The 24,891-nt window shown below is 41.7% G+C and overlaps 2 protein-coding genes across 6 annotated transcripts in view; both read right to left on the bottom strand.

Annotated features, from left to right (window-relative positions):
* Window positions 1–1,883: 1,883 nt before the first annotated feature.
* Window positions 1,884–20,302, bottom strand: LOC109038649 (maltase A3). Of its 3 annotated transcripts, none has more exons than XM_072301352.1 (6): window positions 18,886–20,302; window positions 16,809–17,178; window positions 12,533–12,888; window positions 9,948–10,309; window positions 4,743–4,936; window positions 1,884–3,588 (listed from the first exon to the last, which is right to left on the bottom strand). In XM_072301352.1, exons 2-6 carry the CDS (start codon window positions 17,160–17,162, stop codon window positions 3,100–3,102), a joined length of 1,755 nt encoding a protein of 584 aa, XP_072157453.1. In that variant the 5' UTR covers window positions 17,163–17,178; window positions 18,886–20,302; the 3' UTR covers window positions 1,884–3,099. The 3 variants fall into 3 exon arrangements, with proteins under 3 accessions (XP_072157453.1, XP_072157454.1, XP_072157452.1); XM_072301353.1 differs by having other exon boundaries at window positions 18,892–20,302; XM_072301351.1 differs by lacking the exon at window positions 18,886–20,302 and having other exon boundaries at window positions 16,809–17,551.
* A 99-nt stretch (window positions 20,303–20,401) lies between these two features.
* Window positions 20,402–24,891, bottom strand: part of LOC109038650 (uncharacterized) — a 42,240-nt gene continuing 37,750 nt past the window's right edge. For all 3 annotated transcript variants that reach the window (XM_072301354.1, XM_072301355.1, XM_072301356.1), the window contains exon 6: window positions 20,402–23,608. In XM_072301354.1, the coding sequence (XP_072157455.1) occupies window positions 23,051–23,608 (558 nt within the window). In that variant the 3' untranslated portion in view covers window positions 20,402–23,050. The remainder of the gene's footprint in view (window positions 23,609–24,891) is intronic.

Below are 24,891 nucleotides of genomic sequence, written 5' to 3'. Positions count from 1 at the left end.
TTAATGTGCGCCGAGCCGCTACTGTGATGAGCGCTAATTATCCGACGGAGTTGCCGCCTCTCGTTGCAAAAATCATTGCAGTGCCATTAAAACTGTATTCACTACTTCATTTTTTTCTGTTTCATTTTGCAACAACTCCCAAAATTATTTCAGCAACATTTCTCAGTTGAAAAATATATTTTCTGAATTAAATAGTCAGCATACCTACATGTCTAAGAAAGAAACGGAACCCAATTTAATTTTTCAGCTTTAAAGTTGCCATTTGACCGGAGAAGGTGACGATTTTACTGCCAGGAGCAAAACATTTCTTGGTATCATCGATGTATGAAATTCGCCATTTTCTCATCGATTCTGTTGCTGCTATTCGAAATTGATGAAGTAGCGATTTTATAGCCGATGCATCGCAATTGTTTGGTTCTGATAAAATTGTAGAGAAATGATTTCGAATAAATTGCAATTAGGTACTTACCGATCGAACCGTAACTTATTGTTGCAAAGGAAAGAATGAAAGTCACCGAGTAAGCGCTTGCTGGTAGTATCCTGGTAAAAATTGGCAGTAGAATCTGTATTCCAAAATACCATAGACCTAAAGCCGGCTGTAAGATTTCCAATAGCTTCTGTAGCCGGCTGTACAATTTCTTATAGCCTTTTATAGCCGATAGCGATTAAGCAACAGCCAGACGATAAAGTTTATGCTAAACGTTACTAAATACGGATACCAGGACTTAGTTAGTTTTTGGACTACCGCTCTCTTTTTGTGCCGTAGTATCTTGATTTATTTTGCAAGGAAAGCTCCGTACTTTTGAAGGATGCCTGTCATTCTTAATATGTTGGAACGCCTTCAATTTCTTATGATACTGTGCAATACCTCTGGTGTGAAATAGATGCTTCAGACGCCGTGGCACGCTGCGGCGCGGCGGGCGGGCAGAGAGCACGAAAACGCGCATTGGCGCCTACAAACCTAACAGGGATACTTCACGCATTGCGCAATGCGTGAAGTATCGCTGTTAGGTTTGTGCCAGTGCGTCGCCGCTCCGCTTTGTGTTAGGCTCTAATATTTAATCTCGCGGAGTCAGCGTCCTTCAACTCATGATTTTGAAATGTTTGCACACTCTGTATGGACCATTCTCATTTTAATTGATGAAAACAAATATGTTTTAAAGGAAAATATAATGTGTGTTTTGTAAATATTAAGGTGGTTCCGTATCAAACTTAATGATTTCCAAAGCACACGAATTTCTACACAATTTCTTATAGCCTTTTATAGCCAATGGCGATAAAGTGTAAAGCCCGGCGATAGGAACTATAGCCCGACTTTATACTTTTTTAAAGCTTCGTATAGCCCGGCTATATGATTTGCTCCGCTTTCTACAGCCAGCTATATGATTTTCAATAGCCTTCTTTAGTCGGCTATAAGAACTCCTATGGTATTTTGAAACGCAGCTCCTATCGCCAATTTTTATCAGGGTAGGGAGGGGGAGGGCTTGGCGACGGGTAGTTCAAAATGAAATGAGTAAGTGCTAACCTGCTGTAGAGCTTTGGGAGGACAAAATGCTGTGGCGATTAGGCGTCGCAGAACGCCAGAGAGCGCACTAAAAGCGGCTTTTTTGTATGTTTGATAATTCGTAGGTTGACGAAATTCTAGCTTCCGACATTCTTTGAAGCTTTTGTATTTTCACAGAATCATTGTATTCTAATATTCGATCTGCACTCAATGGAGGAAACAAATATAAATTAGAATTCTCATTAATTTTTGTGAAGTCCAACGCTAAAAATAAAAATCATATTCAAGCATCCGACGTATTAGCTGACTCCAGATTTTACATCCGACATAGGGTCTTGTTACAATTTTTTTGAAGTAACAACTAAATCGTCGGGGCGGCAAAGATTGTATTTCTGGAGTAAAATTAACATATTGTAATGCAACGTATTGTAAGTACTTATGATTATAGGCACCCCAAACATCGCATGGTATATCGTTCCTTCATGTAAGCGCACCAAATGCAGTATGGCCATATCCTCCCTCTCAGTGGTGAGGCGTAAATGATCGATGCTCGATATTTCCCCATTTGAATCAATGGTAAAGAATCGATTATTACAGTGTTCGTTTCAAACACCCTGTTTATCGATCCTTTCCCATACTGCAGTGCTAAGGAAAAACGCCTTACGAGCTTTCAGATGTCGCCCCATTTCCTCCAATATAAATTCACTGGGAAACTTGTGTGAATATTTTTCTTCAATTTTTTCAGACAATTTATTTCGCTATTCGATCTAAAACATCTAAAAATTCCAAGGAAAAATGGACCGCGTTAAACAGAAAGGAACCAAGCCACATCAGCTATTGCCAAATTTAATCAGGCAGTTTAATTTTTTCCATATAAATGGTTGTGCGGATTATAGTGCAAATTTCAGTGAATTTTCTCGATAGTACGAGGCAAATTCCTTAAAATTTTCAAGGGAATCCGCACAAACGTGCACTCGTAAAAAATTAAATTGCCCCCTTAAATTTGGCAGTAGCTGATGTGGCTTGGTTCCTTTCTGTTAAACGCGGTCCAAATATGCATTACTTTTCTCTAAAATACATGTTTTATCCAGGGAAATTTGGCAACTTCAAATTTTCATTTTTTGCCAAATTTTCATACGGCGTCTTTCCTTAGCACGGCAGCATAGGTTTGAATGGCAGATCAATCGGACGTATTTCTACCAAACAGACCTATGTGGAGGTGAGAAATATGGGGTGTGCTCGTTAGTTCTGTGGCCGTAAGAGTGAATGAGAATAATAAAGCGCCAGTGACGTCAGCGGCAACGAAGCCGCCCGCCTCCGCATAAACTCATGAGCCCTGTCCACAACGATCTCTTGCCATGCCCGCGGCTCATGAGCTCCGCATTCAGTTGGCCCATAGGTCTGTTTGGTAGAATGTAAAATCCCGCTTTGCCAATTCTTCAAAAGGAATCACGTCCACTTTTACATTGTTTCTTATGCAGCTTCGACGAGCACACCCCATATTTCTCACCTCCACATAGGTCTGTTTGATAGAAATACGTCCAATCGATGTATCGCAAAGCACGCTACGCCACGGCTCCCTCTTTTACTCGACATCATCCCCTCAAATACCCGCCAGGGCCAGCAGCGCTCTCATTGGTCAGCACGGCGCCTGCCTTCGGCCGAAGTCTCAAAGCGCCGTCATAGATGACGTCACCTTCTAGATGCTCGCAGTTGAGGCTGGAGGCGTAGACGCGCCACTTGGCGGCCGGGAGGAGGGCGTAGAGGTCGACGGTCGTCTCGAAGTCGCCGATGTTGGCCAAGGTCAGGAACTCGACTTGTTCTCGCCCTGCGCGGGTGATGACGAGGACCTCGCCGTGGGCCCACACCTGGAGGACGCCCTCCTGGACGACCGGGAGGAGCTTGAGGGGTATGAGGGACTTGTAGACGCTCAGGTGGGACTTGGTCTGCCCCGACTGGGCCGCCTCGTTGAAGGAGTAGTACTCGGGGTTCACCGGTAACCACGTCGTTCGGTTTGTCGAGAACCCGGCCGAGGTGGACGAGTTCCACTGCAACGGGGACCGCTCCGGGTCACGGGATTTTTCCTGCGGAATATAAACAAGGAAATTCGATGGGTCAGTTTCGCTGGTCACAAAATTAGGTTTTGATGTTTGATTCTTGTAGCCCAAGTAGCATTTTTCAATGTAAAAGATGCAACATGTTGCAACAATGTTGGTATTTGTTGCAACAAAGTGGCAACTTTCGGTCAACTTTTGGTCGATAAGTGCCGATTTTCGGCGACCTGATCGGAAGACCAAGTTGCAACCTGCCGAGGTTGCAAAATTGCTGAACCAAAGTTGTTTAAAATCTACAGATAGGCCATCAGCAATACTTTGAAATTGAAACATGTTTCAACTTAATTGCAACTAGTTCCAACAATGATAGCTCCTTCGTGGAAGAGAGTAGGCAATATGCACATCAATCTATTAGTTGCAAGAATCAAACGATTTTGTTCCAAGTGGTTGCAACCTCTGCTACTTGGGAGATTAGTTATGAATAATAAGATCTGCCAAACCGCAACTTTCTACGTTCAGTATTAACCGAGATATCGCCCTTTGAAAAGTCGGGTTTTTTACGTCATCCACCGCGGTAGTGACACCCTTGGTTTCAAAAAGAAACGAAGAGTATTCCAATAAACGCTAAGATTGTGCTACTATTTTTACCTCGCAAGTATAAGCTGACCATCCGAACAGGTTTTATCTTTACTCCCAATAAACCATAAATTTACGACGAGAATTACCTTCGTAAATTTAATATTATGCATGATTTTAGTAACTTTATTGCAAAGAATGTAAGTTGCAAAATCCTAGCAACATTGGAATGCTCTTGGTCCTATTTTGCAAAATGCAATGCATGAATAGATCATTGTTTTTTCTGTAAGCTGGACGTTTGAATTTGTGCATCGAAAAACGTTCATATCTTCGTCAGGAGTTACTGTCCGTAATTCTCGTTGTACAAATCGTGTTTTTGCCTCTTCGTGAAATTTTGATGAGAAAATATTTACCACAAATGCTCAAATGATCACCTTGTCTAGTGGTCCATTATCAAAAACAGATGACATCATCGGAATCCCCTCCCATCCAGAGTCACCGCCATTTTTTAGGGTCTCAAAGGTCTCTATTGGAACTAGTATCCATAAATATACTCTAGATAAGATTGTCATTTTGAATCAACATACTTGGAAGTCATTGAGACTAACCTCAAAACGGTCGATTCCAGCCCCTTTAGCCTGGGGATCCAGCGTTTCGGACCAACGGACGTAGGTGTCCTCCATGGCGAATTCATCGCCGTTGTACGTGATGCAGGTACCCGGAAGTAGGAACTGGATGAAGTGCAGGCAGTCCAGGAACACTCGTCCGAATCGAGTCGCCGGCCTGTGAGTGTCGTGGTTACCTGCAGTCAACAAAAGAATTGGATCAACGTGCAGTTTCACGCAAAAGAGTATTAACTTGATGACAATTTTATATAAAAATAGCAGTATTGATAGGTCGAAATCGCAGCCTGCAAACGTTCTACATACCATGAAGGCACCTCTCGAATATTCTCCGAGATTATTCTTTAAATATAGTTGTTTAAAATATTCACAAAATATGTTCCGAAGAGTAAGTATGCAAATATTGGGGTGTACGCATTCTCTAGTAGGATTTTGAGTAGACGTACTTTAAACTGAAGTAACGCAACAGGCGTTATTATCAACGCGGTGCGCCCGCTGGTCAAGATACGCTGCCTGGAACATGCGTCGTGCCGTTGCGAATTGCGGCCGCTGGTCGGCGCGAAAAGCATTAGCGCCTACAAGAGTGCAGGAATACTTCACGCATTGCGCCAAACACACTACACACACAGTGCGCTCGCTGATCGGCGCGAAAAGCATTAGCGTCTACAAGAGTGCAGGAATACTTCACGCATTGCGCAAAACGCAGTGTGCTCGCTGGTCGGCACGAAGAGCACCTACTGTAGGGTGGGACTTATTTTTTTAAATCGACAAAACCAAATGTTGCACGGTCTTAAATGGTTCTATGTGATAAAAAAACACGGTGGCCAAGTGGATTTTGAGAAAAAAAAATTTTAACCCGGCGCGCACAGAGCCTAAACATCGAGATTTTTCCGGTTTTTTTGGCATTTTTGCCGTATATTTTTGATATTTTTGCCAGCAACACGGATTTGACGCTAGATGTCCAAAAATTGGTACAAACCTAGCACATACCTTGCAGATTAAGGGAAAATTTTTGTTTTTCTCCTAGGTCACTCTCAGTTCGCTTGGTAATGCCGAAACTCTCCGCTCGGCAGCTCTAAAAATCGAAATTTCGCCGTTTTTTAACGTATAATGAATTTTTTGAGCAACCTATAATGGTAGTAAAAATCCGAAAATTTGTGGAAAGCAAGTCCATACCATCAATATGGAAGGGCAAATGTCAGAAAACTCCTACGTCTTTTATTTTCTGCCAAGCTATGCCCATAATGGTGGAAAACTTGTCAAAAATAGCTCAATTTTGACCGTTTTTTCGCGTTCGAAAATTTATTGGACACCCTGTAATGACAATGAAGGTCCGAAAATTTGTGGAAAGTAAGTTCATACCATCTGTATGAAATAAAAAATTTTACTTGGTTCATACGTCTTATATTCTTCGTCCTGCGATACCCGAAATGGCAGCGAAAACGTCAAAAATACTTCAAATTGGCCGTTTTTTGATAATTTTTTGGAACACCTTGTAGTGGCAGTGGAGGTCCGAGAATTTGTGCAAAGTAAGTTCATACCCTCCGCAAGGGATAAAAAAATCTACTTGGTTCCTATGTCTTACATTCCTCGTTGTGCGGTGCCCGCAATCACTTCGAAAACGTCAAAAATACCTCAATTCGGCCGTTTCTTCAATGGCGAAATTAATTAGACACCCTGTAATGACACTGGAAGTTCGAAAATCGGGGGAAAGCAAGTCCATACCACCAGTATACAAGGGCAAATTTCAAAAGGTCCATAGATGTTTGATTCTTGGTCGCACGGTGTCTTGAGATACACAAAAATCGTGAAAAATACCTCCATTTTGACCGGTCTTTCGCTATTAAAATTTAATAAACACCCTGTAACGGCAACAGAGGTCGAAAACTTTGCTGAAAGTAAGATCATTCCATCTTCATGCAATAAAAAATTCTACTTCGTTCCTATGTCATGCATTCTTCGTTGTGCGCGGTGCCCGCAATCGCATCGGAAACGTCAAATATATCTGAATTCGGTCAATATTTTTTACCGAATTATTTTTTTGGCACCCTGTTATGACATCAGTGACTCTTAAAAGTGCCAAGTAAAATATACGTTGTATATACATCTGAAAGGAACGGCAATTTTTCAAAGACCCTTAAATTTATAATTGTTGTCGCTGGACGCCCTGAAGTGAGGCGAAATTTTCGAATATACCTAAAATCCATTCCTTTCTTTCAACACTAGCTTCTTACATAGTTTCGGACCTCCGCTGTCAGTACAGGGTGTCTGCAAAAATAATTCGGTAAAAAATATTGACCGAATTCAGATATATTTGACGTTTCCCATGCGATTGCGGGCACCGCGCACAACGAAGAATGCATGACATAGGAACGAAGTAGAATTTTTTATTGCATGAAGATGGAATGATCTTACTTTCAGCAAAGTTTTCGACCTCTGTTGCCGTTACAGGGTGTTTATTAAATTTTAATAGCGAAAGACCGGTCAAAATGGAGGTATTTTTCACGATTTTTGTGTATCTCAAGACACCGTGCGACCAAGAATCAAACATCTATGGACCTTTTGAAATTTGCCCTTGTATACTGGTGGTATGGACTTGCTTTCCCCCGATTTTCGAACTTCCAGTGTCATTACAGGGTGTCTAATTAATTTCGCCATTGAAGAAACGGCCGAATTGAGGTATTTTTGACGTTTTCGAAGTGATTGCGGGCACCGCACAACGAGGAATGTAAGACATAGGAACCAAGTAGATTTTTTTATCCCTTGCGGAGGGTATGAACTTACTTTGCACAAATTCTCGGACCTCCACTGCCACTACAAGGTGTTCCAAAAAATTATCAAAAAACGGCCAATTTGAAGTATTTTTGACGTTTTCGCTGCCATTTCGGGTATCGCAGGACGAAGAATATAAGACGTATGAACCAAGTAAAATTTTTTATTTCATACAGATGGTATGAACTTACTTTCCACAAATTTTCGGACCTTCATTGTCATTACAGGGTGTCCATTAAATTTTCGAACGCGAAAAAACGGTCAAAATTGAGCTATTTTTGACAAGTTTTCCACCATTATGGGCATAGCTTGGCAGAAAATAAAAGACGTAGGAGTTTTCTGACATTTGCCTTTCCATATTGATGGTATGGACTTGCTTTCCACAAATTTTCGGATTTTTACTACCATTATAGGTTGCTCAAAAAATTCATTATACGTTAAAAAACGGCGAAATTTCGATTTTTAGAGCTGCCGAGCGGAGAGTTTCGGCATTACCAAGCGAACTGAGAGTGACCTAGGAGAAAAACAAAAATTTTCCCTTAATCTGCAAGGTATGTGCTAGGTTTGTACCAATTTTTGGACATCTAGCGTCAAATCAGTGTTGCTGGCAAAAATATCAAAAATATACGGCGAAAATGCCAAAAAAACCGGAAAAATCTCGATGTTTAGGCTCTGTGCGCGCCGGGTTAAATTTTTTTTTTCTCAAAATCCTCTTGGCTACCGTGTTTTTTTATCACATAGAACCATTTAAGACCGTGCAACATTTGGTTTTGTCGATTTAAAAAAATAAGTCCCACCCTAACCTACTGTATATTAGCGCCTGCCGATTCATTTTGCGTAAATCTACCCTCATTTCCTGTTCAAACTTTTCGGTGCAATTCTTTACTAGCAAACAAACGCTGTCTCTTGACGTCCAAATTTTCCCCGGATGTCTCTTTTTCACTGATGGAAATTTTCTCGCATTAACTTCTGCTTCTTGTTTTCATTTGATTTTCGATAGACTTTTATTCGAATATTTTTGTCTACACTCTGCATGAACTGTTTCATCAACTTTACCCAGCCATTCCTCAAACTTATGCATAAATAATTCACCTTCATTACGCATCGGAACTACGGAAGCTCGTCACGGTGCGGTGCGGTACGGCACTCAGTAAGGCACCTTACCTTATACACGAAGGTGGCACTAAAGGAAGTTTACAAAGAAATTTAGCCCCAATAATCTAATCGCAACGCGTGAATGTCCTAGGCCTGGGGTGAAAAATGTCAAAATTGAGAATCACTGTTTCTAGGCGTTTCAATAATAACAACTCAACCAGCTGGTAACAAGGATAATTTTCACATTAATACCACCAAAACGTTTCTGCTGGAAACTCAATTTCCCTCAGTTGGATAGCAACTGCAAAAAAATTTCAAAAATCTAAAAACTTAGTACTTTGCTGCACCTTTCAAAGCGAAAAATTGTTGTTATGTGTTGTTGTGTGTTGTTGTTGGGCCCCGAAGCATCAAACATATTTCTAGGCGTTTCTTGGCCACCTGAATGCATCCCCAAGAATTTCAACAAATTCCATGAAACACGCTAATAAATTTAATGAAAACGTTTTGGTGGTATTTAAGTAAAACTTAGCCTTGTTACCCGCTGTTTTAATTGTTATTATTGTATATCTTGTCACGGGCTGCGGAACATCAAACATATCTCCAGGCGCCTCTTGGCCTCCTGAATGCATCCCTAAGAGTCACAAAAAATACATGAAATTTCACGCGGGTAAATTTCTTGACATACTTCATCTCTGTCCCTAAGCGAATTTTATTTAGAGGTTTGGTACTACTTTTGTGCCCGAATCTCCAAGCTGCCATTTTAATTGAGTGCGGAACTTCCGATTCGATGACTAACGAATCGCAACGTTGGTGCGTGATTTTGGTACCGCCTCGCGAGGTGGTTCTAAAAAAGGTGGGACCTATCGAAAACCAACGGATCTCATTGGTCGGATCTGGTAACAACGGTGTCCACTGGTGTTGGTGCTTGATGAGACAAACCGGGACAGAACTTTCCAAAGAGGTTCGGAACTTTAAATCAAATTCGCGTCCGAAGCAATGTTCTGCCTTCCCCCTAAAATTTAGGAGCCACCTTGGCTGGAAAGCCCAATTTTAAGGAGCCATCTACTATTTTTTAGGAGCCAAATTAAATTTTTGCATACGGGCCAAGGCGATGTTGCGAACGGTGCGTATAGAGAGCGCTTCATCGCTACCGCTGCTTCCCGATTGCGAGGTCAATCTGTCAAATTTCTTAGGCGCCACAATGGCCCAGCTCTCCCCCCCCCCAATTTTTAGGCGCCAAGGCCCGATTTTTAGGCGCATTTGGCGCATGGCACCCGGGGAAGGCAGAACTCTGTTCCGAAGTGGAGTGATAGCTTTGCTCACCGATGACCCAGTTGGGCCAGGCTCCCTCGGGGAGGGCGTCGTAGTATTCGTTGATGACGTGGGCCCAGTCGGCGGCCGTGGAGCTCTGGTTCACGTCCGAGAGGAAGAGGAAGTTGAAGGGGAAGTGGGAGCCGGGCACGGTGGCGTTCCCGTACCAGAGGTTGTTGAAGAAGATGGAGGTGTGGGCCTCCGTCGTCAGGAATTTGGTCGAGTTGGTCTTCCGGGTGTACTCGTCCAGGAGGGCCCGGAACGCGAACGCCACCTCGTACGAGCCCCATTGGTCCTGCGTGTAGATGTGCACCAGGGAGTCCACGTCGTCCAGGGGAACCCCCGATTTGTTCGACCGCGGCTCGTCCAACCACCTGTCACGAAAATTTCAGGGAAATCTGAAGGCTCGAAATTTCATAGTGTGTTTCAGAAAAAAATCGGTCTCGAAGTGAAGAATATGCAGGGGTCTGAAGTTTTGTGAACTTCAGACGTTCATAAATTTCTGAAATTCACAAAATTTCAGACACCTGCTAATTCTTTAAAAGGGGACCGATTTTAAGCGTGCCAGTAGGGTTCGCTTTTTTTGTCTGAAACAAGCCCAACCGCCCAACCACCTGTCACGAAAATTTCAGGAAAATCACGGAAAATCTGAAGGCTCAAAATTTCATAGGATGTTTCAGAAAGAAAATCGGCCCCGGAGTGAAGAAATGTCGGAGGTCTGACATTTTGTGAACTCCAGACACTCAGACATTTCTGAAATTCACAAAATTATGGACATCTGCTAATTCTTTACCAGGGGACCGATTTTAAGCGTGCCAGTAGGGCTCGCTCTTTTTGTCTGAAACAAGCCCAACCGCCCAACCACCTGTCACAAAAATTTCAGGAAAATCACGGGAAATCTGAAGGCTCAGAATTTCAGGGTATTTCAGAAAAAGAATCGGCCCGGAGTAAAGAATTCGCAGGGGTCTAAAATTTGTGAACTTCAGACGTTCAGGCAAATTCCTAAAATTTCAGATGGACCACTAGACAAGTTGACAAGGTACGAATTTAAGCAATCTGATACATATTCCTTGACCAGAATTTCACGTAGAACACAATCCGCGCAACAAAAATCACCGAAACCAACTCCTAACGAAGATATTATGTAACGTTTTTAGTTCACATTGGTTACGAGGAATTTGAACTGTCCGGTCACAAGAAACTCAAAGCTCTTATCTAGTGGTCCATTCTTTACCTGGGGACAGATTTTTTTTCTGAAACAAGCCCAATCGGAGACGGCGCCTAAGTCCGCCCTGTGAGCGAACTGAGCATGAGCATCACAATTCTTCTCTTTTTTGTAACAGGAAAAGGAGCTAACTATGACACCAAAAAGACAATAAGCTGCCTCAAAAACATCACACTGGCTATTCGTGATCAAATTAAACTTCTGTAGATCAATATTATTTTCTTTTTTCAAAATGTTGTGCACCGAGCTGATGAAATGTATTTTATGTGTTGCAGGTAAGCCTGAGTTCTAAGTTGTTCCTTGTTCCTCGGCTGTATTGAACTTCCATGTGAGTTTTTTCTATTTGTCTCTATTTTTTCTACAGCAGAGCGTCACGATTTATGTATGTAATCAAAATTTAGAAAGCATGCTGTTCTAATTGTTGTATCCGATTTTTCTTATTTTTTCATGCCTTTCATGTTGGATATACTAAACATGATTTTTGAATGACCCATAATATTTTGTAAATCATGTTCGTGTAATTTTGAAAACCAGACACTTTTCTTTGCGTCGGATTCCGGCAAAAATTGAATCAGGATTCCAACAGCACTGTTCTAAAAAAGCCACCTCATGCTTTTTCAAGTTAGACGAATTTCATCGCGGTTGAGCGGAACCATTCAAGTCATTTAAGCTACATTCGAACTGCCCAAGTTGCATTGGCCAACAGAAATATCGCGATATTATGAAATTAATTTGCGATTTTTTTACTATTTTTGGCGATAAAAGCGCTAAGGTCATTAAAACTCGGAACTTTCTCTATAAAATCGCGTTCGATAATCTTAGAATTTGTATCTCAATCTATCGCGGTATTTTTTTGCATAGCATTGCGATAAATCGCCGTCGATGGAATCGCGATTTTATTGAAAATGTATGTGCTGATAACGAAATTTATCTTAATTTTTTATCCGATAATATTATACAGTAAATCGAATTCGATAAAGTCGCTATACTTTCTCCAATCAAGGTGCAACTTATCATGATCATTGCTACTTGGGAATTTGGAGAATACGTGGTTTTGAATGATATTCCAAGCGGTAATATTGCAGTTCTGTCTGCGTTTTCTTACGCCTTGTCTCCACGGGACGTTTCACGGGATTTTTCCCAAGTTCAAATCGCAGGATTGAAACTCCTGGACTTTTCCCCCGTTAAACAACACAACAAAATTTATTCTTCTTCTTTTTAAGTCGTTCCTGGGACTCCGTAATAACTCTCAGTTGGCACTGTGATTAGCATTGACTAACTCATTATTTTTCAAAACTTCGTTCGTGAGATTTTTTCCTGGGACAAATCCCACAAAACGTCCCGTGGAGAGGAGGCCTACAGGATCACGGACCTGTTATCCTCGACGAAAGTCCAGGCGGTGTCGACACGGAAGCCATCGACACCCTTGTCGAGCCAGAAGCGGATGACGTCGAGGATTTCGTCGAGGACTTTGGGGTTGCGGTAGTCGAGGTCCGGCTGCTTGACTTGGTACTGGTGGAGGTAGTACTTCCCCCGCTTCTCGTTCCAGGTCCAGGCGGAGCCCGAGAAGGTGGAGAGCCAGTTGGAGGGCGGCTCCCGGGTCCCGTTGGCCCCCTTCTTGGCCTCCACCCAGACGTAGTAGTCCGTGTACGGGTCTATCCCTGCTACCGATTTCTGGAACCACGGGTGCTCGTCCGAGGTGTGGTTCGGCACCAGGTCCAACAGCACCTGAAAATGCAAGAAGGAAGGAGGTGGGTTGAGGACACTGCCGTGATAGCGAAGAGAGCCGTAAGTGCCAAATTTTCGTAATCGAGTTTTCTTCAAAATTCGTCTAAACTCTTTTACATGAAATTACTGAGACAGCTAAAACAGCAAAATTCATCCTCCTTTAATGAAAACGAGACATATGAGAAAGCCGTAAGTGCAAAAAATGACATAGTTTTTTTCAAGACAGCCGCAGGTGCATGAGAGCCAATGAAAACAGTGCTTTCCAGTAAAGTGCCGCCCTCCTCTGCCAATTTCTAACCTGATTATGTGTTTGTTGTGCGTCCAAAACGCAACCACGAGAGCATGCAAAAGATAGCACTTACGGCTGTCTTGCCTATAACAATAACCCAGCATGAAAATGAAAAATACCCTTTTTATGTAATGGAAATAAAATCGGTCGATTTTTAATCATCCATACGATTTCTAGGAGTCTTCCGGACGATTAGTGGCAATTTGACAAAGAATGGAGGCTGCTTTCAATAAAATGTTCCGGTCAGAAGCTTCTGAGCTCGTTTTCTCAGAACTTCATTTTTGCACTTACGGCTCTCTTCGATATCACGGCAGGATAGGGGAATGTGTGCTGATTTTTTAAAGGCGGTCCGGAACAGTGTCCGAAACTCACCTTGGAGTTTCAGGAGCCATGTGGCGCATCAAGCTCGAATTTTAGGGGCCAAATTCAGTTTTTGCCTAAGTATCACGGCGCATTTAGTGACAAGTTAGACGCAAGATGCTGTAGTTACAGAACTAGTAGCTGTCACTTGGGGGTTTCGAAAAATCACCAAACAGAAAAACTAGGATTTTTTTTGTGTGGGGGGGGGGGGCAATTTCTAGGGGCCACGATAGCGCAGAGCCTTCATTTTTTGGGGCGCCATGACAGATTTCCTCTTCGTGCGTTGGCGCCTGTGAGTTTCGAATACTGGTCGGGAAGTACTGAAAAAGTACGGAAGTTTCTCAAGAAGGTCCGGAATTGTTTGCTTCGCACTACGCATGTTTTTTTAAAGGCAGCCGGGAACAGATGCAATCCCTAGCACACAATGAAGAATCTGCAGGTGTTCTACCACCATAGTACTTTTGTTTTGGGGCTTCTCTAAAAATGAACATGCCTCCTCTTAGAAACAACTTGTTCAACTTGTTATCGCTTTGAATGGTAGAGTTGGTAAATTATCTTGTTCCGTATCTAGCAATGTATTTGTATCTTATTCTTATATTCATTACTTTTCATTGATTTCATTTAATTTGTTTGCTAACTACACCTTGCACGAGGAAAAACTAAATGTAATTTACTTCGGGTGATGACCAATGAAGATTCTTCGGCGTGCGTCGCGTCGCGTATAGCTGCGACTGCCAAGAGATGGAATTTCAAAGTGCCTTCAGTTTCTCGGTATACAATACGCCCATCCCGAGGACACGAATAGCTGTATTCAGGCTCTATTACTCACGTGGTACGGGCGATGATCGGTATCCCTGTTAAAATTGGAGATCAAAACTCGGTGTTTGCACCAAATCGTTTGATTACATTTGACATTCATACAAAATTGACCCGTTCGGAAATAAATGTCTGACGGTGTATAAACCCGCTTGGAAATAAATTTCTTACGCGGTAAATGGAAAGAACCTCTCAATGACGTAGTAGTTGTGAAATAGAAAAAATAAGCAATACTGAGACTTAATCGTTTCCGTCTATTTTTTTTTTTCAAACATAGGAAAAACTTACCGAAAGTTTATTACGCTTTGTAGTCTATTTCTGTATTAAAAATATAATACGAAAGAAAATTAGGTAACATGAAATGCAGTTAGACTGATCCTGATCGAATCCGTCCAAATAATATAATTATTTTTGAACCTCTTGTAAGACCCCGTTTACACAAGAGTCTACATTGATTATCATAGGAATGATAAAGGTGATAAACTAGTATTTTATTGCCAGATATTCTACTCAGTTTATTTGCAGACCTGGGTCCACAACTCCACACGCATCTGAAAAACGCGAAAAACCAGGAAACGTAAAATCAGGGAATCAGTGATAACTTGACAATATCAGGAAGGAAATTCAGGGAATATGTCTGTCGCACGAAAGAGATACAGTCCTAAATACACTTTTTAAGCGTAGATTTTCTCGAAAATCACGTTAGGCACACCAACAAGGTCTGAAATCCACTCCTTAGCGCACAATTTGCGTACTTTGCAACACGCTTTTTCAAATTTACCGCGTATGCGAGCAGATTTTCTCGTAGGTCGGCAATCAGGTTTGCCCGGAGAGAGACCCGGTTGAGCACAGAGGAGAATTTCATGAGCCGCCGCCCACCCGCGGCGCACTATGGTCCAAAACTCAAGAATAGGAAGAAATAAGTCGGATAATGACTGAAAGATCACGAAAGTTTCGTAACAGATGTCTTTTGAGTCGCTAATTTCGAATTTGATGTCAAATTGCCTACATTTAAGACACCCTGGCCTATAAATTGTGGGCAAGTTTATAGCAAGCTGCGGCGCTGCGTGCTGCCAGCTCGAAACGCGCACTGACGCCTACAAACCTAAGGGGATACTGCAAGCATTGCGCAATGCGTTAAGTAGTCCTTTAGGTTTGTACGCGTCAGTGCGTGTTTTGTGCTAGCAGCTCGCCACGTACTGACGCCTACAAACCTAAGGGGATACTTCAAGCATTGCGCAATGCGTGAAGTAGTCCTTTAGGTTTGTAGGCGTCAGTGCGTGTTTCGTGCTGGCAGCACGCCACGGCGCTCCCGTCGCGACGGGCTGGTGGTGAGCGATTTCTTGCGGGGAGAGCTCCCTTGCTCCCTAGCGGAGAAACTTGTATATCGTATACATTTTTTTTTTTTTTTTTTTTTAATTTTCGACTTTGAAAATTAAACACTGGTCATGTGAAGTAGTATTTAGTGAAGTATACTATTAAAAGAATAATTAGTGAACTCTCAACGCTTGATGAAGTGTAATAATGAAAGGCGGGTCGTGCGCCATGCGCGCTGCAGACGGCGCGGCGCAAGGCGGCTCATGATGTCGAGAGAGACCTAACTTAAATAGGCAAACAATTTCGCGAATTGTTATACACTCTTCTTGCGTGAGATGTCAATTGATTTGAAACCTTTGTTTTTGAGAAATAAAGAAAGAAGAAAGAAGCAAACGCTTGATACTCATTGAAATTGTATGCAACATAAAAAGTTAGTGAAATCGTTTGTTTACTCAGGTCAGTTTTTCTTACCACTCTGCCCGTGCAAGCCTGCAGGCGGTGACTGAGAAAAACTGCCCGCAGCTGCGGGAACTTGAAAACCCGTGTTACAAACTACGCTAATTGGACTGTGTTTCGCAATTTGGAACTATAACTTCTGGCTCTTCTGAAAAAACACTTATATGCTTAGGGAAACTAATGGCACATACGTTGTTTTTAAACCGGGCTGGAATTTACAGTTCCAAATGGCAAAACGTAGTCCAATTATTGTACGTTAAGGAATGGATTTCACATTTTTTTGACGTGCTCAACGTGATTTTCCGTGCGATATCTTATCTGGAAAGAGCATATCGACGGTGTAAGTCGGCAATCACATAACTCGGTTTGCGACGTCGCAGACTTCCTGTCATACTTTAGTTTTTGAACGGAAAACTACTCAACGGCAATTCTTTAAAACTGCCGTGAATTTTCTTCTCTGTGCGAAGAAAATTCTGCAAAAACTTCAAGGAATGCTGTCAATTCGTTCTCCTTTAAAAAAATAACATAGAGGCGGAGATTTTCAGACACCGCAAGCGAGATGTGTGATTGCCGACTTGCACCGTCGATATTTATTTTGCTGTATCTCTTGCAACAGACCCATTTAAAACTTGGGACAGTGAATAAACCCTGCTGAGACGGGTCTAAACGGAAGGTGGCTGACCTTGATTCCGAGCTCGTGGTAGACCTGGAGAAGCTCCTGGAAGTCGTCCATGGTGCCGAAGAGGGGGTCGATGGCCTTGTAGTCGGTGATGTCGTAGCCGAAGTCGACCATGGGGGATTTGAATATCGGTGACAGCCAGATGGAGCCCACCCCGACGCTCCGAACGTAGTCCGCCCTATGAATGATGCCCCGCAGATCGCCCACCCCGTCGCCGTCCGAGTCCTGGAAGGAGCGCGGGTAGATCTGGTAGATCACCGTCTTCTGCCACCAGTCCAGCTCCGTCGACCCGATCGGGCACCATTGCCAAAGGATCGTTGCCAATAGGAGCCACAGGCTCGTCTTCATTGTAAGCATTTTCCCGGCACTGGCTCTGTTAAGGCATAGAGTACATAGAGTCGTAATGTAAGTGGGTGAGCTGGCGCCACTTTTAAGCATTTTCCAGGTCCCGAATTCCGAGACTCCTGTGTGACGCCGGGTCACTTTTTTGATACATAATCGATTGTTTGCGATACACGGGTACCCGGCCATCCGATGTAAACAAAGAAGATAGGGATCATCACGTATTCCGCACCGCCATCTTGGATCGAACTTGTATCGAAAAAGTGACCCGAACTCGGCGCACACCGGGCTCGGAACTCGTCGAGCAGAACATGGCGCCAGCTCTCCCATTTACATTACGACTCTATGTACTCCATGTGTTAAGGTGATTCGTCAAGCTCAAGTGACGTGGTCGAACTGGCATGCAATATATCGCATCGATTAGGTCAAAAATCTCGGTCGATTTTGAATTTTTAGCGAAAAATAGGTCGATAGCCCCCGCGCATGAGCCTAAAGAATCATTCTAAACCCGAAAATCAACAAAATTCCGATAAATGAAAGCAGAATAGTGTTTGGAAAAAAACCTCGCATTCGATACAGAAATCGATGGCTGAATCGAATGCGAGGTTTTTTTCCAAACACTATTCTGCTTTCATTTCTTTGAATTTTGCTGATTTTGGGGTTTAGAATGATTCTTTAGGCTCATGCGCAGGGGATATCGACCTTTTTTTCGCTAAAAATTCAAAATCTGCCGAGATTTTTGACCTAATCGATGCGATATATCGCACTCCACTTCGACCACGTCATTTGAGCTTGACGAATCACCTTAATAATGTAGTCAGGGAAGAGGGGACTTAAGCTGATAAACTGATAATAAGTAAATGCACTGAAGAAAAAACTCCGACTGTGGAAGCCGTACTTACGGGCTATATAGACATACCGTCCGCGATCCGGGCTCAGAGACCGGAAATTCCGGGCGTAGCACCGGCGAGGAATCGAAGCTACGGCTCCAGCACCCGGAACTTTCGACCTCTGAGCCCGGAACGTGCGGTATGTCTACGTAGCCTGTATGTTCTTTTTCAGTGTGGGCCGTTCATAAATGGATCGTATTCGATACATCAAAGGGGTGAGATCGTATCAATATCGATCGGTTCAATATGTAAGCATAGCCTGAAAAGTCAATCGAGTAATCTGTGGGAACGGGTTATTTTGATAGATTTTTTATTCTTATGAGTACATGAGTACCACATGGCAACGGAAAATGAAATTGTTAGGAATTCTCTTTTTCAGCTTTTCTAACTTATATCCTAAAACTTTTGTTTGAAGTTATGTTCCATTGTTTTGAAGCAAACGATACCATCGAACCACTATCGAATACGATCCATCACGTAACGCTCTTAGGGAGAGGGACGGAAGTGGATCACGAGCGTTACTCAGTTTTATTTTTACGTGTTGAAGGATAGGAACCCAAGTCACGAAAGCGTTACGAGGGAGGATGGAAGGGGTCAAAAATGCCGATAAAGTGCGTTACGTAATTCGAATGAGATTGCTCTCCCTATGCATAAAGGGGTTGGTTCTACAATTTTTGAAATTGAGGATACCCCGAAAGTTCAAGAATTGATTAATTGAGTAAATTGTATAGTTCGACAATGAGAAATTATCGCTGTTTTCAAAAAAATTATTAAGATTTCACTGTATTCCCCCCTCTTCAAGTACAAATTTTCTATAGAAAATTTTACCAAATGCGAGACGTCATTACCTGTACCTTGGTCCTGGTGGATTTTACTTTTTACTAAGATGTCTTCAGTGGAAAAAAAAGTTTATAAATAATCAAATAGATAACTGAAACAATCACACTGCCTTCCTTTGAAACGTCCGCCACAGGAAAATTTTTGGCTTTAGATGGTGTTGCTGGTTAAGACCTAACTAATAGATTTCACCATAGAGAAGGAGGAACTCATAAATCTAGACCTTGAATAAGTTTCGATAGCATATTTTGGAAACAGCAGTGCCCAAAATATTCTGCTCAAATGTCTTGTCAGGCGGTAATACAATATCGCCAAATTTTTCAGCATGTGATCAGTATACATGCTGTAAAAGTTGCATGCTTTCCCTTTTCGCTTTATTTTATCAACTGGACTGATTCATGGTTTAACTTGCAATTTTGTGGGTGCTTATCTCAAGCGATAAAGAAGTATAACAGTAAATTTTAAGACGTTGACCTCATCTGTTGTTCCTTTGTCCTGCGTTATCTTTGGTTCCAGAGCATGTATTGATAAGCTTTGGAGATGAAGTGCGCTAACTTTCGAAAGCTACCATGTTTTTTTCACCCAATAAAAAAACGATGAATTTGTCAAACTAGCCATTGTGTCTGAAATTCAGTGGATGCATAAAACTTAAACTTCCTATCCCGACAAGATTATTGTTGAAATTCTGAAGGGAGCTAATTTTTACCGTGCTAGCCCAAAGTATTTTTTTTTGTAAAATTTTTTCTCCTCTCGAGAAAAAAGAACTAAAAAGAATTTCTTCTCTTCATAATTAAAAAAAAGTAACGCACTGATGTGTGTCTCCAATGTAGTTTTCAATTAGTTTCAGTCCCAGTTCCAGTTCAGTTTTTTTTCCCCCGGCGCACAACGGATCGAGTCAATAGGAGAGGTCGGACAAAATTTGGAAACTTTAAACGCTTATAACTCCGTTTATACAAAGCTTTGAGGTTCCAAAAGTGGTTTTATTGGTTTTCTCGTGAAATTTTCTACCTCAAGCACCCCTTGAAATGTACAACGTGACGAAATAAATACCAAATTTTGCTGTTTTAGTCAAAAATTGCATGTCTGACCTCTCTAGTTGACTCGATCCACTGTGCGGCGTTTGAAAGAAGGCGCAAACAGAACATTTGCCATGCCAGAAACCTTTATTATTGAATATTTGCGTGTGGAATTTATCTCTTCCTTTTGTATGTATGACATTATGCGTAAATTTTTGAGAACCATTGAAACGACAAAGCGGTAAAGTTATGGAAATTGTAGGTCGAGAGCGTTCATGCGTGCGTTGCGATTAGTTGGCGGTAACGCCACCGAAAATTGAACGTATTTCTGTCAAACGGAACTATGTGCATTAAGACATGAGCCCTGAGACCCATGAGGATAGATGCATAACAGGGCTCACGGCGTAATGCACATAGTTCCGTTTGGCAGAAATACGTCCAATTGTCGACAACGCACTCACTGAGCTCGGCGGAAAAAGCTGTCAAAGAGAGGAAAATAAAAACATCGTGCACGTTTTAAGAAAATCGTATTTATATTAATGATAAAATTGTTCTGCAAATGACTGAAAATCATGCTTATCATAATAGACTTATATTAAGTAACTTATAAGCTATTGTACTTTAGTATGCGGTTTCGTCAAGTATTGATAATTTGAGATTGGGGGAGGGGAGGGGGGCTCGATTTCTTCCTTCGTTCAGAAAGAAATTTTGCCGCTAATCACCAGAGATTACTCGCGGTTTTTGAAATTTCACCTATAGTTCGATCAAAATAATTTACGCTAACATCACCGGATTTTTTTTTAAAGTCTCAAACATATAGAAGGCATCCAAAATGAATTTGAATTATTTTTATAATTTATTCGAGTATCGTAAGTATGCGACTCGCTCAGAGGGTAGATCTTTTTTTGTGATGAAGTGTCGCACCGGATGCCCTAAATGGGAGCAGCAGATGGATTTTGAAATGGACCACTAGACAAGGTACGAATTTAAGCAATCTAATACATGTTTCTTAACCAGAATTTCACGTAGAAAACGATCCACACAACGAAAATTACTGAAACCAATTCCTAACGAAGAAATTAACGCTTTTATTTCACATTGGTTACGAGGAATTTGAACTGCCCGCTCACAAGAAACTCAAAGCTCTATGTGAGTCAAATCGCCCACTACAACGGTCTCAGCAAGCTTCTCAATCGAGCAATGTTCATTTCCCACCATGTGTTCAAACTATTAGCAATTTGTCATAACTGAGTTAAAGCGTCAAGATTGAGGTTGCCAGATTTGTATATCGCAGAGACTGTCATGATAACGTTTAGCGCGCGATGTGAATCACGTAGAGCATTGAGTTTTCATGAGCGGGTGGTTTGAATTCACGCATCAAGAATCATTAAATATCTTCGTAAGGAATTAATATCGGTAGTTTTCGTTGTGTGCATCGTGTTTTACGTAAAATTTTGGTTAAGAAACATGTATCAGAATGCTGAAATTCGTACCTTATCTAGTGGTCCATTGTCAAAATGTACAAACTACAAGGGAATCATATTTTAATAAATCGTCACAAATTGTTCATCTGTGCAAAGTGTGTGACTGTCCCCAGAAAAAGGGAGCTCATAGGATAGGAACATTCAAAATTCAGATACTGATGTCATTGCTTGTAGGAGCGTTTAACGATCACTCAGGTCATTGTTCTTCTAAACGAATTGCCACTGCGATGTCCCTTTTTCCGCAAACTTCACAAATACGCAATATATTTGACTACTTCAGAGAATAACACAATAGTAAATAGAGAAGAAAGAGAGCTTACAAAATTAAAAAATAGAAGAAGGAGAAGAATTAGATATAACGTTCAAGATAATACTTTTGGGTAATACTGAATAAAACTGGACCCAACTATGCATTACAATTCCAGCTGATAACCATAAATTACACTGACGATTTTCCTTGAAACCAACACTCTCTCCTTTGAGAATTCGTATAACATGAAAAGCTTCTCCCTCGCATGTGGTGTCCACTGCCATAATCACGTTCTCAACAGCCATATACATACGAGTTGTTTTCCAAAATATCCTACTAGCGACAACTGTTCGATCACAGTAAATTGTCGTAAAGTTTGCATACTCAATATTTTGAAGGCGATTTTGGCCATCATGGCAAGAAATACACTCTGAGACTGCAGTGTCGAGTTGATCGCTCGCATTCTCGGTGAACTTTGCTTACCCCATCTGCTGTTTCGTGACTTTGGTAGTTTATGATGCACACTGAAAAAAAAATCTCGGTGTATTTACTAAGAAAAGGGTAAAAATTACCAAGAATTTAGGGTTCTATTTGATCCCAGTTTTTTCTTGGTAAAATTATCATTAATGGAATTGGTAATTGTACCGAGAAATCTCGGTAAAATGATTAAACTTTCTCGGTACCTAATTTTACTGGACCTTGGTAAAAACGCCAATATTTTTTATCGACTGTGGTAGGATTACCGAAATAAAATGGCAAAGTTACCGGGAATTGATTACCAATAAAAGTGGTATTCTTACCTGAAAAAAACAGTAAAAATACCGGTTATTAGGTAAGCTAGTCTGTCTTGGTAAAATTACCAATAATTGATAAAAGAAGTGTGATGGTAAAGGTACCAACGGACCTTGGTAAAAACGCCGAGGATTTTTTTTCAGTGCATCACCTGATACATTACTGTAAAACCGGGAGTGTTTATCCAATGTATGTGGTCCTCCACGGAGAGGAACACCTTATTAGCTCATAAAAATTCGAAATTGAACTCTTGAAACTAGATCATACATAATATTCCCACAGACCTCTAGGGACGAAGACCCTCCAAAATGTTGAATCAAACAGGGAGTTATTCTGTCCCGTGAGGCATCATGCATCAACGCCTGCCCGTGAGAAACGGGATTTCGCACCCCTGTTCGGGCAGACGACGTCATCCTGATTTTCATCAATGGAAGCATCCACGTCTCCCGCTGATCAACTGTCGAGTAAAGCGCTTGTTACACGATCAAACCTAGCTATCACAATATCAAGGCCAGGTGTTGTGATTGGCTCATTCGATATCTCGGACCAATCACAGCACTTGACCTTGATATATCGATGGCACGGTTTAATCACGTGCCAAGAGATTTTGACTACGCCACACCGAAAGAACTCATCAGCTCGGACCAATCAGAAACGGGTTCACGATCCGCTCCGCGAAAACCCGCATCGCGAACTCGACGGCTTTATTGGGGACGGTGAGCAACCAGGAAGAATCACCCTGCTCCTCTTTGAGGATGTAGAATCCCTGCTCCATCAGGGAATAGAACAGGACGTCTTCGATGTGTTCGGCCGGGTTGCCAATCCCACGCTCTGCCTCCACTAGAGCGATCAACGCTGCGCTGTCCAGCTTACTAGTCCCGAAAATTTTGACGCCCTTCGTCGGGTCCAACGAGTCCAGGAACTTCTGCCCGAAACGGGCCGGGCTGAGGAGATACTTGAAGTCGTGCAAGGGCCTCGGCGACCAGTACGAACTCAGCTCGGTTATCGATAAATTGCCATCGTTGTGTTTTCCTTCGATCAGGTAATGAATTATATGATGTGGACAGTACAGCGAGTCTTGCGACAGATCCTGGTAATAGTGGAAGTACCGGTAGCCGTTGAAGTAGTGCTCTATGTTTTTCTTGAGGGTATCCCTGGATGTTGGTGGCTGTAAGGCGATCAGCTGGTCCACCTGAAGAGAAAAACATGATGTTAAGTATTAAATCAAAGAGATTCGTAATGCTAGGATGATTTCCAAGTAGCGTAGAAGGAGCTTTTAAAATGAACTTGCAATATAATGCAACCAAAGCGCAATTTTTGCCATCAAATTCCAATGGTTTTGTATTATTTGACTATTAAATGCTCAATGCCCATGTAATAACGATCAATTAACGGAGTTCAATGTGTCAGAAAGGTAAGCGATTTACAATGCAAATGTAACTTATTTCCGTTTTATTGCAATACATTTCATGAAGGCGTGCCCCTTCAATAGGATGATAGGCAACATACGTATCACTACGGTGCAGTAGCAATAAGTTTCCAAATCGCGATTACTTGAGATCTCATGGATAACTAGACTGACTTGCTGAGTAAGATTTGTGCATTCCTCCGAAAGACTTGAAGGTTTTCAGCGCCTGTTTCTATTTTTCAAATATTTTTTTAGACTCGAAATTTTCGATAGGAAGAACATTCTGTCGAAAGCTCAAGGAGCAATGCTCTCACGAGAGTATCCCTAATAAAAATTCACGATTGACCTCAAAATGTCTCCAACCAGACGCAAAACCAACCAGACGCATTTATGCCAAAAGGAGCTATGTAAACACGAATTCAGTCAAAAGGAACTATGTGCATAGGATTAGTTTGCATCTTTTAATTTCATTCATTTTCATTTAGCTCCTTCTAGTATGAACACGTCCAATCTCGATCCGATACGTAATTTTAAATCCGCACGCTGTTCTTTCCATAGTGGCGTATGCTAGCTTTTCCTGACAGTTTCTTAAAAGCACTGGAAAAAAACCACATTGGATCCAGAGTCCAGACTCTTAAAAACATTGACAAGAAAAAATACTCTTGATTTAATCAGATTTAAGCTTAAATCAAAAGGAAATCCGCTCAAATTAAGAGGATGGGTTCTTGATTTAAGCTTAAATCCGATTGAATCAAGAGTATTTTTTCTTGTCGATGTTTTTAAGAGTCTGGACTCTAGATCCAATGTGTTTTTCTTTCAGTGAGGTGCATGTCCTAGAATGGTTTTTTATGAAACGAGCGCTCTAAAACGACCTCATCGCTGCTTTCGTAGTCTAAATCGAAGGACCGCGTTAACCGGAATGGAACCAAGCCATATCAGCTGTTGCCAAAATTAATTGGGCAATTTCATTTTAACATGAAAACACTGGGGAAAAAAGACATTGGATCTAGAGTCCAGACTCTTGAAAACATTGACAAGAAAAATAACTCATGATTCAATCAGATTGA

The sequence above is a fragment of the Bemisia tabaci genome, chromosome 6, assembly GCF_918797505.1.
Source record: "Bemisia tabaci chromosome 6, PGI_BMITA_v3".
Taxonomy (NCBI): Eukaryota; Metazoa; Arthropoda; class Insecta; order Hemiptera; family Aleyrodidae; genus Bemisia; species Bemisia tabaci.
Note: the sequence above shows the minus strand (reverse complement) of the source record. Positions and strands in the feature narration are given on the sequence as shown.